Genomic DNA, 18811 nt, shown 5'->3' on the forward strand with positions numbered 1-18811 from the left:
TGGTCACTGTGTGCATGTGACAATAATATGCCAAGCACTCCACAAGCCTGGCCTCTATGGTAGGGTGGCAAGGAGGAAGCCATTATTCAAAAAGGCCACCTTGAGTCACATTTGTGGTATGCAAAAAAACATTCTGGAGATTCTGAAGCTATTTGGCATGCATTTTTGTGGTCTGACAAAACCAAGATGGAACTTTTTAGCCGAAATGCAAACATTACATTTTGCACAAACCTAACACAGCACAACACCCAAAGAACACCATCCCTACTGTGAAGCATGGTGGTGGCAGCATTGTGTTATGGGGATGTTTCTCATCAGCAGGGACTGGGGCACTGTCAGGATATAAGGGAAAATGGATGGAGCAAAATGCAGAAAAATCTGAGAGGAAAACCTGCTGCCCTTTGCAAGAAAGCTGAAATTGGGATGGAAGTTCACTTTTCAGCATTACAACAACTTCAAGCGCACAGCCAAAGCTACATTCGAGTGGCTAAGGAACAAAAAGGTAAATTTCATTTAGTGGCTCAGTCAGAGCCCTGACCTCAATCCAATCAAAAATCTGTGGCATGACTTGAAGATTGCTGTCCATCAACGTTCCCCACGCAACTTGACTGAGCTTGAACAGTTTTGTGTAGAATAATGGGCAAATATTGCCCAATCAATGTGTGTAAAGTTGGTAGAGACCTATCTCAACAAACTCATAGCTGCAATTGCTGCCAAAGATGCTTCCACCAATTATTAACTCAGGGGGTGAACCTTATCCAATCAAGATATTCTAGTTTTGTATTTTTGAATAATTTTCTGAAATTTGTAGAATTTTTTTTCACTTGGAAGTTGTGAGTTATGATGTGTAAATAAAGGTGGAAAAAGTCTGACTTAATGCAATTTAATTCCAGGCTATAAGGCAACAAAAGGTGAAAATTTTGAAAGTGGGTGTAAACTTTCTACAAGTCTGGAGACGGCTGGTTCACGAGGGGACGCCACAGGCAAACTGGCGTGAATCGGGAAAAACGTAAATGATGAAAGTTGTAGAACTCGAAGAGCACTACTTGCATACCAACTTTCATTCGAAACAGTTGAAAACCCAAGGAGTTCAATGCCCAATTTATTGATTTTTTTTGACATTTTCTAAGTTCGTGACCTTGTGACCTTGACCTTGGGACGAAAATGAAAAATCGAGCTCTGTGGGGCTATGCAAGTGCCATTTGGCTAACCAAATACCAAAACCCCTGCCGATTCGACAAACCTCCTCGGAGAAGATGTAACTTGAAACCGGCTACCCCCTAAAAACACGGTTTTTGGGCGTGGCTCCACCCATAATGGGCGCAGCATGCCCATTCTCAGGAAAACACAACTACATCATAATACAAACCTCGCACCCTAATTTTATCAAGATCGGATCAAAACCCAGAGAGCTATGCTCGGGACAGACAGACAGACAGACAGACAGACAGACAGACAGACAGACAGACAGACACACACCCATAACGAATGTTGTGGTCACTTGCTCGTGAACCAATAGGCACTGTAGTATGGCTGACCATGCACAATTCAACTCTTCAGAAGCCAGCTTGATCCAATCATGCACAGCCAGTTCACAGCATGACCTCCAATGTTGCAAACAGGCTCCATAATCAGTCAAACAGGTAATTGTTCAATCCCAGTCTTGCATTGGATAACCCCGAGTTCCAGGTCCAGAAATAACATTCCCACATATCAGGAGGTTACCAAGACAGCAGTTCATTGTAGGGGAGCTGAACCAGATACAAACTATTCAAAATGATGCAAGGAATGTCAGCTCAATATAACTTGGTCCTTTTCTGGATATCACAACTTTAGAATGCTGACCACAAGTATTTCTTCCTCGAGGTAGCAATTTCACTTTCAAATCAACTGTGTAACAGAAACCTTTCTTCCACAGGATGCCCTGGAGGTTTTTTTGACTCTTTCCTTGGTTTTGTCCTTGAACCACTTGAACTGACTGAATTCTCAATCTGGTGGTGGTGATGTGGTATTGTAGTCTATATCAAGAGCCCACTTCCCTATCGCTACTTCCCTACCCTGCTGTCTTTCTGCAGCGATGTCTTGTTGCTGTGTGTGGCCTACCAACTGTGATCACAGTGTATGAGGCTGTTAAAGCCAGCTTTGACATCTGCATATCCTTCCACTCCTCTCTTTTCCTAATCTGTAGTGAATTAAACTACCACCATTCCTACTCTATTCATATCAGTCTTCAAAACACTTCCCAATGTTAAAACCAAATCTTTTGTTACATTTCAGGCCTTCCCCAATCTGTTGGATTTCCAACCCACATTGGTTTTCACCCATGCGGCAACAATTTATTCATTGGCTCTCAAGAACATTTTATCTGCTATTTTTTTTTTTTTATCATGCTATGCTGCTACATCAAAGTTTCTACTTTTACAATGACAAAATGGGACAAACACATAGCCAAATAGCTTTTTGTCACCTTTGCAATCAGAACAATCTAAAATGAAGCAATTTGATTGGTGCTTGGCCAACTATAACCCTATAATTTTTCAACTGCAATACTCCATCATAATGCTTCATTTTTGTTCTTTCTCATCGCCGAACAACAGCACTACCTTCAAGTCGTAAGATTGAGTTGCCTTGATGTCTTCTAAAACATACCCTTAAAGGGCTTCTACTGCGAAAGCAGTCAGTCACTTGAATTATCAGATGTAGGTGCAGCTCTTAAGAACAACACAAATGTGTGCAAAGTCGAAAACTTTCCCATTTACAGGACAATAACACTCTTTTGGAGAGAAGCTCAACTCAGCAGGAAGGATGTGGCCTTTCAACTTAATATGGATTTTCCATAATGGAACAAGTTTCAGTGGAAGCTGTTTTTCATTTGTTGTTGGCCTTGCTTGCAATAAGTCTGAGTTTTGGTCTCTCAGAGTTCACGAGTAGCTTTTTTAGTTTTGTTCATAATTCGTGATTTCATTCAACGAGCTAAAGTGATTTCATTCATTCAACGAGCTATTATGCTTTGTGTGCCTTATGCCAAAGATGAATAATCTTCCATGAGTTGGAGGTGTCCACCTCGTTCCCCAGTCACCCACACAAATCAAAGAAACAATATATTTTTTTAAAGTTTCAATTGTGCTCTTTAAGAAAATGTATGTAACATGCAATGAATTGGGACTCGATATGGGTTCACGGATGTTGAAAGTTGCATTTAAAGCCACTAGTTTTCAACTTTTGTAAAGGGGTAGAGGTAGGTTTTTCAATTGTAATAACATTTTAACTTTACATCCAATCTTTTAATATGAGGTGTCATTTTGCTCAGTAAAGACTGAGGAAGCTTTTAAAATAACCATGTACTGTGGTAGTAAAATGTTATGATGTACTTGTGGACCATCTCCAAATTTCACAATGAATAGTGAAATGTGCACAAGCTTTGCTAAACCGTTTCAGCTAATAACATAAATGAGTACATATGATTGGAAATGGCTTCAAAGCGTCTACCATAAACTATCCATACTTTGGTCAAGTTTGAACAGCTTACTGCACATGTACCAAATTGTAACAATAATTACAAGTTTATTGGTTGAAATTTTATTGCAAGTTCACAATAATGGGATATGGTCATTTAAATTGCACAAATAAGGTCGAAAAGTCTGGTTCTCCATTGAATGTTTTATTGAGATAATCACAACTTAGTTCAATGCCTGACGTGGAGTGGCTACTCACATGCACTTGGAAGGGTGCATGGTAAGTGGCAGGCAATATGCGAACACAACAATGGCATAACCACCTCCTTTGTCGAATTTCTGATGAGTAAAGAATGAATATTCACATGAAGTACAAATGAAACCTGGGACACCTGGAAGCTTTGCAAAAAACTATTCCAAGTAAGCATATTAAAGCCCCAGCAAAGTACACAAATGAAGGAAGGAAACTTTATGTAGTGACAGATACGGCAAACACTTGTAACATTGACTGTGAGTGGAATAAAACTGTTGACACGAAAGTTGTCTTGGTCCTCCACTCGACTTCATGAAACACTCATTACTACACTGCCATGCCTGAGGTCAGTGTGAGTCGCTCAGCCTCTTTGTTGTTGGTGGAGAGGCGGATTCCTTTGAACTGTCTGCCTTAGCAGCTGAAACGCCACCAGTGGGTGTCTCTGGTTGTCTCACGACAGTGTCTGATGGTGTGGGCAGCATAAATAACTCTGATAGGGCAGGACCCGCTGTATCCCCTGAGACTTCCTGTTGTGTTATGGACTCTGGCATAGGCCTGGCAGAACCTGGTATGTCATATGAAAGATGGTGAGGCGAGGTAGGCTCAGAATCAGACTCGGTCTCCGAAGCTGCATCATGGTCTCTCACAGGGCCATAGGTGGCCTCACCCACGATTGTCGGCACAACAGGATAGCAGTCGCATCCTCGAACATTATAGGCTTTGCTACGAAGCTGTGAACTGGTAAACTTTCTGAGTTAGTCGCATCCATCATCATGAGAAATTCACGTCACCACATACTTGTCACCAGCTTTGTATTTGTCTCTCTCTCACCCTTGACGAAGACAAGGTCACCAACGTCAGAGGGTGGTGGCAGGAGTAGAGTGGTCATGAGATTTTACCCGAGTGGTTGGTGTGTGGTTCTTCTTCCTGCTCATATTCTGATTGAAAATTAACTATCTATCTCATATGGCTAACTGTTTGCCAGTGAATTGGTCCCGTTGCGTCCAGACCTCTCGGGCAGAAAAGCCATGTCTGCATTTACGTTGATTCATGGTGCTTGGATTGAGGTTTCAGTCTCTTTGGAGGCATGGGTTTGCATCCCACCACTATCACCATGCTAATAAGGTCAAGCAGTCTGGTTCTCCAATTAAGGTATTATTTCGGTAATCACAACTCGGTCCAATGCCCAGCGCAGAGTGGCCGCACGCATGCACCGGGAGGGGTGCATGGTGAGCGGCAATAAGTGAACAATGGTGTTGAACATTGTTGAAGTGAACAACAACAGCAATGGTGTTGGAATATCATTTTTACTTGATATCCGGTGTTTTCCACTGAGGTGTCATTGTGTTCCACGTAAATTGGAAAACCATTTAGTATGAAGAGTCATACTAATATTCCAAAGCTATGACATCATCAGCGGGCATCTCAAAATATCACGAGGTATTGTGATATTTTCACAAATTCACTGTTGCTGTTTCTGCTAATAATATACCTCCCCATCTCACTAGAAACTGTTTAAATACCTGTTACTGATGATAGTCGAGTCCAATAATTCCACTTTACAGCACCGAATACGATTACATTTATTTTGAAGTGTTCAACTGTTGACCGGTCATGCTATAACTTCTCAATAATTCACAAATCAGTTACTGTTACTGATGCTACCAAACTGATGCCACCATCATCACTGGAGCCATCATCTTCACTGGATTCCTCATATTTCTCCTGTGAATTGTCGTCTAGCTTCTGTCTATTGGTCCAGTCTTCTGCAGAATTTTAGCCTTTTGAAGTGAGTATATTTCCATCACACTTCAGATTCAGCATATCCTTTGAGCAATCTCCACAGCCCGACTTGAGCATTGCAAGGCATAACTGATCCACCATGACGAAAGGTGTTATTCTGTACATGAAACATGTAAGCTGTTACAGCTCCAGGTGTGGAGGGCCAACTAAGTCTCGCAGTAAAGTGGTGTGAAATCATGTGCCATCTTCGAGACATCCAGCAATCTTCTAATTTGGACAGCAATTTCAGATGACATTTTTCATTGAAACAGAGAACCAAAGTTCAATCACATATTTCAATGTTGCAGTGCATTTTAATTTTATAAGCTTCCTTCAGTGTACACTCAACAAAATAAAACCTCATATTAAAATATTGGTCTTTGGTCCAGAGATTAGCTAAACCCCTTTACAAGAGTTGAAAACCAGCAGCTTGACATGCAAGTTTTGACATCCTGGAACCCATATTGCGTCCCAATTTATCAGATGTCAACGAACATTTTTTTAAATGGTACATTTGAAACTATTTCAAAAACATATAGATTCGCTGATTTGTATGGGGAAAAGGTGGGGGGGTGCAAGGTGCGCCTGTCCAACTCACGGACTACAAGTTGAGTTTTTAGTGTCCTGCGCATCATAACAATAATTAGTGTGAAATTATGTTGTAATTCTTTTTTTACCAGGTTGATATGTTAAAATACAGATAAACAGGTGTTGTGTTAAAATTTCTGAAAATGTATTTATTATGATGATGCATGAAATTGTTTTGATAGCCATGAGTTAGCCATCCAAAGACAGAACAGAACTAAAAGAACTATGAGACAAGATCACAAGGTGGAGACTGAACTGCGAGATAAGATATCTCGTTTGGATTGTTAGTGTTTCCATCGAAACCACTACCTGATGCAGAGAACCAAAGTTAAGCAACATATCATTGGATTCTCCCATGTTGAATCTGAGTGTCTGGGCCTGTTACCCTTCTTTCACAGACAGGTTTGGGGCTTCTTTATATTCTATCACCTCCTTTCTGGCCTTTCATCCTCTGTCCTTTCCTTTCTCTGCCCCAACCCCCCCCCCCCAAACCACCCCACACCTCCAGATTTCTGCAGGGTGCATACAGTCTGCCAGTAACCTACTTTTGGTGAAACTCCCAAAATCCAGGCTCTTCTCTCTCACTTGTGGAACCATAGTCCTCAGTCTGTTCAATCCCATTCTTCCCTCCAGGGCTTCAAGAGAGCTGGGTGTTCACTATCAGCCCAGGTCACTCCCCATTCATGCTTAATAATTAACTTTTCTACCCTTATGAACTCTTCCGAAGTATACCCATTCCATTTCATGTTATTGTGAATTTTCTCATCTCCCTACCCCTCTTTTTCATTTTCTGTTCCATTTCTGGTTTGTCCCTTGTTTTCCCTTTATCTTTTTACTGCGTTTAAGTTTGTCTTCAGCTTGTTCATCCCATGTACCTTTTTGCCCCTTCCTTTGATCTCCTTCTTCCCCATATCCATTCTTCCTCCAAGGGTCTCTCCTGTTGTGTTCCTCCACCTATTGGTGAAGAGGCCTGGTGTTGGTTTTGTGGTAAAGGCCCGGTCACACCTTGACGTTTTAGCCAGCGATGGCAACGTATTAAAATGTATGTAAAACGCTGGCTTATGTTGAACTTTTGATGTTTTTTTTTAAAGATTCCGACGTATTCATAGCGACTTGGTCTTATGTATAACGCATTGGTAATGGACACAGAACGTTTCGTTGTGTTATAGATAACTTATACCAACGAATGCTGAACCTGTTGTCGGCCTACACAACCGATGCCCAACGATAGTGTAACTTAGGCATAGCGCGTTGCACGCATCGCCGATGATGTCGTGACGTAGCCTATTAAAAGGCTGACGCACAACGATTCGAATCATAACTGCCGTAGAAATGGAAGTGACAACATCGCGGTCACACCTTGGCGATCTTGCCAGCGTATGCCGACGTATGAAAAATGTGTCTAAAACGTTGGGGCACGTCAAATACGGTATGAATAAGTTTGGTATACGTGAGTAGAACGCTAAAGTACGCTATCATACGTCGTAGTAAGTAGAGTACGTCAAGAAATTTTAAACATGTTCAAAATTTTTGGACGTACTCGGCGTATGACACACGTTCTGCATGCGACGGGGATAAGTTGTACACACGATATGTGGACGCTTACACACGTCCACAAACGCTACTTATAAGCTACTCATAAGTCGAAACACGTCGCGGTAATGTCTTTTTTACGCGAAACTTATTTCTAACTTATGTTTGACGTGCTTTGAACCAATTCTTTACGTAGTCCCAACACACATCGACGTATGTAGATGTATTCCAATGACGTCTTCCGGTCGACAAAAAAAAATAAATGAATGTGTTTCTCGCTTACAACTGCCATATAAAGACGTGTTCCCAGTGGTTTTGGGAATTGGTATATAAAAATGGTGTTCATAAAAGGGGAACCCAACAGTGTTTTTGAGTCCTTTTTGAGTCGATGTCCATGTCAGCAGTAACAGTATCAGTATCAGTATCAGTATCAGTGTTAGTATTAGTATTAGTATTCGTAGTAGTTTGTTCATGTTGGCAGTAGTAGGTGAGTGTGAGGGGGAGGGTGTGGGTTATGATGGATCGTCCTTGCGTCCGCGTGTCCATGGGTAGGAGACATCTTTTCACCATTGTTCGAAGTTCTTCGCGGCTAATTTTTATGGGGCTTTTTCAACAATGAGCTATAGCTTGTTTTTACGATTAAGGTCTATTCATAACGGGTTGGACAAATGCACAATGAACTGATAATGTGCATAGAGCGCTTTGATTACTTATAGATACGATATACCAACGAATAATTATCGTGAAGCCGGCGTTCACAAACTATGCCCAACGATAGCCTAACTTATCCATATCGTGCGGCAGTTTATCTTTGCCGGTGATGTGGGGTTTGCAATTCATAGGCTGCCACTCAACGATTTAAATGGCTGCATCTCCACTATTGAAAGTAGACGCTTGCGCTCAACAATTGGATTTTTTTTACACTCAACGACTTTTAAACGGTACCACTCAGCTATTTTCATTGTTTACAATGAATGATTTAAATTGCTGTCACTCTCCTTTTGTTTTTTGACGCTGGAGTTTTGAAATTTGAAGCGTTTCTTCTGAACGTGTTAAAACGCTCAAACTCGACTATTTTAAATAGACGCTGCCGATGGACAATTGGAATCATAGCCAAGCTAGACATCGAAGTGTGAACATCCTCGTCATGCCGAAGAAAAGTTTGAAGAATGCTGCAAATAAGTGTCCTGGCTGTGGCCGTGGACGCTGACGCAAGGACGATCCATTATACCGACGTCTTTCAGCCTATGAGTAACTTAAAAGTAACGTCTGTCGATGTGTGGCAACGATCGCGTAACGTGCCAACAACACGTTAATCATAGGTTAGAAATAAGTTTCGGGTACGCTAAACATTACCTCGGCGTGTCTCAACTTATGATTAACTTACAAGTAGCATGTGTTGACGTCTGTCAACGATCGCAGACCGTGCATACAACTTGTGGCCAGCGTAGCGGAACGTGTGAGTCATACGCCGGCATACGTCGTGAAATTTCAAGCATGAAAAAATTTGAGGACAACCAAAAAGTACAACGTTTAGAGCCAACGTACAATGACGTCTGGCAGTGTTTTTCAGCGTGCTCTCAATGTTATCAAAACTTACCCATAACGTATTCAACGTGTGCCAGCGTTTTAGAAAAAAAAACTTCAAAAATCAGCATACGTTGGCTAAAACGTCAAGGTGTAACCGGGCCTTTAGGGTGGCTGGCTTAAGATCTTAGGGTCCTGAGTTTGAGCCCCATTGGCTGCTGAATTAACACCAGGTGAGGTTGACTCTGTCACCCTTCTGATGTCGGTGAAATGAGTACCAGTGCACTTGTAGAGGGGCACAGCATCAGCGGCACAACCGTGCTTCCAAGAAATAACAGCTACCCTGGCAGCCAGGCTACCATACACAAGAACGGAACAGTTGTTGCTGTGTCTCCCTCCCCATTCATTGTGCCCCCCTCCTTTGTACTATATTCTTCTTGTTCTGTTATGTTCTGGTGCATTCTGTGTTCTCATTCTTTCATGAGGCTCGAGTCTCAATAAGAAATAAAAACTGAAATGTAACTGGGCTGGACATGTATCAAGATCAAAATAATGACCAATTACTGCACCATAGTTCCAAGAAGGAAGCCAGACATTACAACACACACTCACATTCACACACACACACACACACACACACACACACACACACACACACACACACACACACACACACACACACACACACACACACACACACACACACACACACACACACACACACACACACACACACACACACACACACACACACACACACACACACTCACCATCCATCCATCCATTGGGACCATACTTTGTGCAGAGCATTGGTGCTGCCGAAGCAGTCTTCTTGGCTATTGGACACAATCCTGGATGGGTCGCCACTCCAGCACAGACTCGTACTCACACACACACACACACACACACACACACACACACACACACACACACACACACACACACACACACACACACACACACACACACACACACACACACACACACACAACCATTTACAAACTGGCAAACTGAGAAAGACCTGAAAGGAGAGGAAGACGAAAGATGAAATGGACAGACGAAACTGAAAAGTTCATTGGAGTGCAATGGCGCCAAATTGCAGTGAATTGAAAAGAGTGGACCATTATGAGGGAGGCCTACCTCCTGAAGTGGACTTTAATTGGCTAGTAAAGTTATCCCAACTGCTTAAATTCTCACTTTTACTGATGGTGATCAACAAGCTTGTAGTATTTATATACACATCGAAGAGCTGAAGAGGACCGGGTGAAAAGTCAGCAAACGAGCAAAGAGGTGAAAGGAGCAAGTGGCTAGAAATTTACTGACACATTATAATGTGTGAATTGGAGGGGAGTCGTGAGTTTAATGCTTGAGGCTGATATTTTAGGTATATGAAGTGCAACAGTGTACTCCACAATTAACAGGGTACTCCATTGGGTACTTCAAAAGCAGTGTGCTGTGGTATTAATATCATCATCAATGTCCTATACAATTAAGAGTGTCGATGCTGCCAAAACAGTCTCCTGGTCAGTGTTATGCTGGGTGATTTACCGTTGCCTTCCAGCCGTCGGTAAGGACAATAATTTAGTACTTGTTCAGAGTGCTGGTAGTGACCCTCCTACTCATAGCAAAAGACATTGGGGAGCCATACTCTGTGCAGAGCATCGGTGCTGCCGAAGCAGTCTCCTGGGCTATTGGGCACAATCCTGGATGGGGCACACTCCGAATTGTTGTATGTTTAACGTCCATTAACGATCAGTGCTAATGGAAAGGTCCTTCAACCAAAGGGACGAGGAGCTCCTTGTGAGCCAACAGCCATCCATATCCAGTGCCGAACTGTGTGGGCGTCCTGCAGTTGGGTTAATTTTTTTAGGAGGTTGGTGACAGGATTTGCACTCCGGCCACCATAATACCCTACACTCCACAAAACACACGAAAACGTAAAGGAATCTGAAAACCCACTCAGTGGGAGTACCTCCTGTGCAGCTGCCCATCCGCTGGGCAGCTCACTGGATGACGGGATTGGGGCAAAGCCTTCGGGACCCCCACTCTTTGATGATAGGAGGAAAACCATGGGTAACCTTCCCGTGGCAGACTGCGGTAGTGTGTATCGGCGTGGTGCTGAAGTGTCGACCACTAGACAACAATGTCCTTGGGTTAACCTGAGGTGGTCCATTCGGGCGGGTGCCTGGAATGTCCTACCTCGAGGAGAGGATGACCACCTGTATCACCTGAGCTCAAGCGTTTTCACATTGGTATTGCAGCACTCTCTGAGGTTCGGAGACTGGGTTGTGGCGAAATCATGATGGGTGGTTACACCTACAATTGGTCTGGTCACTCTGATGGTTACCATGTTCAAGGAGTTGCTGTAGCTCTGTTCAATAAGATGACTCAACTGAAAATTATGGTAACACTGGTCAACGAGTGTATCATGTGACAAAGGATTCATCACTCCTTGGGTGTCATTTCCCTGGTCTCTGTATATGCTCTGACTGAGCCAAGTGATTGTACTGTGAATTGTACATTCTGAGCCACGCTCGAGTCTGTGGTTGATCAGTGCCCCAGGCGAGATACTCTTCTGGTGTTGGAGGGTTTCAATGCAATGGCAGGAACTGATGGGGATGGTTATGAGACATGTGTTGGTCCCCATGGATCCGTAACTGTGAACCAGAATAGCACGAAGTTCCTTGACTTTGCAAGAAGTCATGGACTCAGGGTGGCTGGTTCATGGTTTCAGTGCCCACAGGCTCATCACAGGACTTGGTATTCCGATGCTCATGATGTGGCAAAGGAGATTGACCATGTGCTCATTGATGGTCGCTGGAGGATGATCCAGAACTGCAGGTGCTACCAGAGTACTCAGTTCCTCAATACCTACCACAGGCTCGTGGAAGCAACTCTGAAGTTGCGGCTTAAATCCGGGAGCATGGAACTATCCCATCCTCGCCTGGATGTTGGCAATCTCAAGGATGCGAGGGTAGCTGATGAGTTTGCGAACAGGCTGAGTGAGGATTAGGGGGGTCTGGGTGCTTGGGGGAATCCTGAAGAGTTGTGGAGTGCATTCAAGATCACCACACTTGATGTTGCAGGTGGATGTCTTGGAATTCACCGGAGGGTGAAGAGGAATTTTGTCTCTTGAGGGACACTGGACACCATTGACCAGAGTTGCAAGGCCAGGCTTAATGGCAGAGCTGAGCAGTTCAGGGAGTTGAGGCATAAAACTGGACATGTACCAAGGGTGGACAAGGAGGCCAATGTGCAGCAAATCTGTGAGAGGGGAGAGCATCACCTATGGTCAAGTGATTCTCGTCTTGCCTTCGGGGGAAGTCACGCATTGCGTTCCTGCAAGCCTGTCCCTTGGTGTGCTGTTGGTCGAGCAGAGGGTGGTGGGCTCTTGACAGAGTCGTCCGAAGTGAAAGCCCGCTGGACGGTTACTTTGAGTGGTTGTACCAGGCTGATACACCAGCTGTTGAGTTGGATGTCAGGTTTTTTACTATCCCTATTGCTGACCCTCCACTCAACTGTGATCCACTTTCGTATTTGGAAACACAGGCTACTGTGAACTGGTTGAAAAGGGGTGAAGTTTGTGGGATCTGTGGCATCCATGCTGAACTTCTCAAGGCTGGTGGAAATGCTGTACTCATGTGATTGCATGCAGTCCTGTGCTCTGCCTGGAACACGGGCATCATCCCAACTGACTGGAAGAGGGGCCTTGTTGTCAGCATAGTTGTCTTTCACTGGAAAGGGAAGGGTGATTACCAGGACTGCAACAACTACAGAGGGGTGACGCCGCTCTCGGTGCCGGGCAAGGTCATTGCTCTGGGCATTGGTGTTCAATCAGATGGTGCTGAACCTGATCAAGAATTATCCGAGCAGTCAGGCTTTACACCAAAGAGTTCAACCATTGACGATATCCTTGCTCTTCCGGTCTTCACTGAACGCAGACAAGAGTTTTGGCAGGGGTTGCTTGCAGTTTATGTTGATCTCTGCAAAGCATTCAATTCAGCGAAGTGGGATGCTGTCTGGAGGATTCTTAGTCTTTGTCTGAACTGATGTCTGAACTAGACTCTGGTACTGAGAGTGCTGTGAGATGTGGTGATGCCATCTCTGACTTATTTCCAGTTGTTACTGGAGTTCGTTGGGGTGTGTACTGGCCCCCACACTTTTCAGCACTTGCATGGACTGGATCTCGGGGAGGATGTCGGAGAGATCAAGCTGCGGTGCATCGTTTGGGAATGTCAAGATCTCTGACTTTGATTTCGCTGATGATGCAGTCTTCTTTGCCAAGACTCTAGATATCCTTTTGGGGGCCCTCAAGATACTGAAAGAAGAGTCGGAGCCACTAGGATTGCAGATTACCTGTGTCATAACCTAGATCCAGGCTTTCAATGACATCTTGGATGCTGTTATCTTGTCTGTACCTGCTTGTGGTGAGGTTGTTGAGGTCACAGAGATTCACTTTCCTTGTTGGTGATATTCATGTCTCTGCTGGCTGTTTTCCAGAGGTTAGTTGGTGTCTGGGTCAGGCCTGGGGAGTCATGGATTGACTAGATCATGGGATGCGGCACTGTCAGAACCTGCGCGGTATGAAAATCAGTCTTCAGGTCGTTGGTGCTTCCAGTCTTGCTCTATGAATGTGAGACTTGGACTCTGACCAGGGATCTGAGATGGAGACTATTCCTTTTGTAACAGGTCTCTCCGGAGAATCCTTGGCTATTGCTGGTCAGACTTTGTGTCAAATGAGCGATTGCTGAGAGGGACTCAAATGAGATGTGTCACCCGCATTGTCTGTGAGCATCAGCTGTGGCTGTATGGACATGTGACTCGTTTTCCTGATGCTGATCCTACTTACCAGATTCTCTCAGCGTGTGATCATCATGAGTGGAGGAGGCCAATGGGCTGACCACATGCCTCGTGGTTGCAACAGGTTTATCGGTATCTCAAGGAGATGGGGATGGGCCAGGCATCCGTCTGGGGGCTGGCCAGACGGAGGCCCCTGGAGTATTGGCGGAAAGTGGACATAGCGACGCGCTGGTCCGGCACATGCTCCCATATCTGACCTGACCTCCAACCGAATGAGTGAGCACACATTGATAAATCACCACACATGTGAAACACCAAGATGATAGTTTATGATTGGGCCGAGATTAAAACCCAGGGTAGACAGCTCAGAGGTGAGTGCACATACATCTTGGCTATGCTGACAGCCTAAGGCATTACTATACCTCTGTGTTATTTGAAATAGGGGAAGAGGTGGATATAATATATTTGCAACTGGATGTTGAAACTTACAAACTTTCTCATATTCTTCTTCTTATGAGAAATGTAGTATTGTGATCTGTATCTGAGTTAGGTGATCTGCTGTATGTATGGGGAGTAAAACAAAGCTGGTGTTGGGGAAGTTGTAAGATTAAACTGAACTGGAATTTTTTAGGAATGGTGGTGGGAGCGAAGAGAGTGGGGAGAAATCCAGAGGAACAAGAGTAGTTGAAGGGGTATATCAAAATAAATTAACTTTTTGGTTTACTACTTTACCCTCCAACAACTGTCCTTACCCCATTGTCATTACCCCCTTCCTTTATTCTCCCAACTATAGCTTTTATGAGAGGTTACCAATTCCATTCTGAACTCACTAAAATGTAATGCAACATCTCCTTAACACAAATTACATCAATTCGTTTTCTTTGTTGATGCTGACTTCACGTAAACTTCAATTGAAATGTCATTTTATTACTGTTAGTGGGAGGGTGGCTTTTTTCCTATCCTGACTCATTGTGTGTGTGTGTGTGTGTGTGTGTGTGTGTGTGTGTGTGTGTGTGTGTGTGTGTGTGTGTGTGTGTATGCATATATATATATATATATTTATATATATATATATATATATTTATATATTTATATATATATATATATTTATATATATATATATATATATATATATATATATATATATATATATATATATATATATATATATATATATATATATATATATATATATATATATATATATTTTTTTTTTTTATATGTATATATATATATATATATATATTTTTTTTTATATATATATATATATATATATATTTATATATATTTATATATATATTTTTATATATATATATATATATATATATTTATATATATTTATATATATTTATATATATTTATATATATTTATATATATATATATATATATATATATATATATATATATATATATATATATATATTTATATATATTTATATATATATATATAAACACCATATAATGTTTCTCATCCCTGTATTTCACCCAGGGCAGACACAGTCCAGCGAGATGATATACCAAACCCCTGTTTCAGGTAAGTGTGCTACATTTGAACTTTTGCCCTTATATAATTGCTTCGCTTTGTGCTACTCATGCAATTATTATTAATTAGATGTGGCATTTAATCGCTCAGGATAACTGATCGAAATGATATAACTATTTGAAACTTGTACTTTGGATTGGACTGGTCCTTTGCAAGTTGAGGTCTGGCTTGATCATGTTCCCATCTGAATTATTGGCTCAGTTTTTAATGAGGAGAGTACTCCTCATGCTCTGAGGAGTCCTCATGCTCTTAAGTTTGAATTAACTACATTTCGCATGTGTTTGTTTTTTTTCCATTGTCTACTTGGGCCATCCATGCCTGGTGTGTTGGCGCAGTGGATAGGGCAGCAGCTTGGGATCCAAAAGGTCCTGAGTTCAAGCCCCGTTGAGCCGCTGAATTAATACACCAGGGGGTTGACTCAGCCTGTCATCCTTCCGAGGTCGGCGAAATGAGTACCAGTATACTGGGCCGGTGTATACCCCGGTTAAAATAGGTGTACCATATCCCTGTGTGTCGTAAGAGGCGACCAGGGTTGCGTCAGGAAGGGCATCCGGCGTAAAACATGTGCCAAATCACTATGCGGATCATACGGATGATCCGCTGTGGCGACCCCAAACGGGAGCAGCCAAAAGCAGAAGAAGAAGAAGAAGACTTGGGCCATCCATCACTCAATTATTGGGTGTTTTATGAATATTTGCCTGATGTCTTGGAACATACTTGCGTTGATGCAACAAGGTGTTGGAAAGGTGTTTCCGGGGTTCTTTCTTCAGCAGCTCATGTTCTTTCCATTACATTTAGGTGGAGGATAGCTTGTTTTAGATTTTAGAAGTACATTTTTATGAAGTAATACGCTGGCATATTGTTGCCTCAACTCTGCCAGATCATATTGTTACGAATTCGTGCCCGCCGGCCTGCGATCGGCCACGTAACTCGAATCGCGACGCGTTGCCCACCGGAACGGACAATTCAGTCGTGACGCTCCTGGGACTACCACCAGAACCAGTCACGGGTGGGGGTTTAACCCCACCACCACCCAGTCCGCAGTCTACCCACGCGAAATAGGGTGAATCGCCGAATGTCGATATACCTAAGTACCCGCGCGGGTAATCTGCCGAGGGATGGGACCACGCCACAGGCCGACTCCGGACAAGATCCGCTTAAGCGGTTCGTTCCGTATTACAGGGCTAACCGAGCGGAGTTATCGTCAGCCTTGACTGTTACGATTAATTACCGGGTGTTTTATACCCACTATCAATCCCTTACGGGATGCAAGATGGAGATTCAATAAAAGGAAGGAGACGAAGCAAAGCAGGAAACAGTTCAACAAGTAAGCACTTTATTTACACACACACAGAAGGCACTATATTACAGTCAAGACAAAATGCAACAAATAACAGTCAAGACAAAGGCAATACGACCGAATAAAAGGGCAATTATTTACAACACTTATACAGTTCTACTTGTTGGGACTCGGCACCACATCAGGTCAGGTCAGGTATGGGAGCATGTGCCAGAACAGCGCGTCGCTGCGTCCACTTTCCGCCGGTACTCCAGGGGCCTCCGTCTGGCCATCCCCCAGGCAGATGCCAGGCCCATCCCCATCTCCTTGAGATGATGGTCAACCTGCTGCAACCATGAGGCACGTGGTCGGCCCACTGGCCTCCTCCACTCATGAGACTCCCTCGCTGAGAGAATCTGGTGAGCAGGATCAGCGTCAGGAAAACGAGCCACATGTCCATACAGTCGCAGCTGACGCTCACGGACTATGCAGGTAACAAATCTCATCCGAGTCTCTCTCAGCAACCGCTCGTTGGACACAAAATCCGACCAGCGATAGCCAAGGATTCTCCGAAGAGACCTGGTACCAAAGGAATTAAGTCTCCGTCTCAGATCCTTGGTCAAAGTCCAAGTCTCGCACCCATAGAGCAAGACTGGAAGTACCAAGGACCTGAAGACTCGGACTTTCGTCCTCCCGCACAGGTACCGGCAGCGCCCACACCCCATGATCCAGTGAATCCATGACTCCCCAGGCCCGACCCAGACGTCTATTGACCTCCGGCTCACAACCTGCGGAGACATGAATATCACTGCCAAGGTAAAGTGAATCGATCCACGACCTCAACATCCTCACCACAAACAGACACAGACAGGACAGCAGCATCCAAGATGTCACCGAAAGCCTGGATCTTAGTTTTGACCCAAGAAACCTGTAATCCCAACGGCTCCGACTCCTCATTCAGCACCTCGAGGGCCCCCAAGAGGATGTCTAAAGTCTCCGCAAAGATGACTGCATCATCTGCAAAATCAAGGTCCGAGATCTTGACATTGCCAAACGATGCACCGCAATTTGATCTCTCCGACATCCTCCCAAAAATCCAGTCCATACAAGTGCTGAAAAGCGTGGGGCAAGTACACATCCCTGACGAACTCCAGTAACAACTGGAAATAAGTCAGAGATGGTACCACCACACTTCACAGCACTCTCAGTACCAGAGTAGAGTTCAGACATCAGATCGATCAGTTTCGGTGGCACCCCACGAAGACCAAGAATCCTCCAGAGGACATCCCGATTCACTGAATCGAACGCTTTACAGAGATCAACATAGGCTGCAAGCAGCCCCTGCCGAAACTCTCGTCTACGTTCGGTGAGGACACGAAGTGCAAGGATACGGTCAATCGTTGACCTCTTTGGTGTAAAGCCTGACTGCTCTGGACGCTGGTGCTCAAGCAGATGGTGGCGAACCCTATCAAGAATTATCCGAGCAAAGACCTTGCCCGGCACTGAGAGCAGCGTCACCCCTCGGTAGTTGTTGCAGTCTTGGCGATCACCCTTCCTTTCCAGAGAGGGACAACAAGGCCCCTCTTCCAGTCAGTTGGGATGATGCCTGTGTTCCAGGCAGAGCACAAAACTGCATGCAACGACACGAGTGCAGCATTTCCACCAGCCTTGAGAAGTTCAGCATGGATGCCACAGACCCCTGGAGCTTTGCTCCGCTTTCAACTGGTTCACCGCAGCCCATGTTTCCACAAGCGAAGGTGGACCACAGTTGATTCGAGGGTCAGCAACAGGGATTGTAACACCCTTGACGTCCAACTCGACAGCTGGGGGATCAGCCTGGTACAACCGCTCAAAGTAACCGGCCCAGCGGGCCTTCACTTCAGACTCCTCTGTCAAGAGCCTACCACTCTCTGCTCGAACTGCAGTGCTCCGAGGGATGGGCTTGGATGAACGTAATGCGCGAATTCCCCTGTAAGCGGGACGAGAATCACCTGTCCACAGGTGATGCTCTACCTCCTCACAGATTCCTCGCACATAGGCCTCCTTGTCC

General features: G+C 44.1%; 1 protein-coding gene across 2 annotated transcripts in view; it reads left to right on the plus strand.

Annotated features, from left to right (window-relative positions):
• Positions 1–18811, plus strand: part of LOC147030482 (SMAD family member 4-like) — a 294415-nt gene that overhangs the window by 216112 nt on the left and 59492 nt on the right. For both annotated transcript variants that reach the window (XM_085874609.1, XM_085874608.1), the window contains one exon: positions 15429–15473. In XM_085874609.1, coding sequence (XP_085730735.1) covers positions 15429–15473 — 45 coding nt within the window. The remainder of the gene's footprint in view (positions 1–15428; positions 15474–18811) is intronic.

This window comes from Eptatretus burgeri, chromosome 3 (assembly GCF_056783735.1).
Source record: "Eptatretus burgeri isolate ZD-2024b chromosome 3, Ebu_testis_v1, whole genome shotgun sequence".
NCBI lineage: Eukaryota > Metazoa > Chordata > Myxini > Myxiniformes > Myxinidae > Eptatretus > Eptatretus burgeri.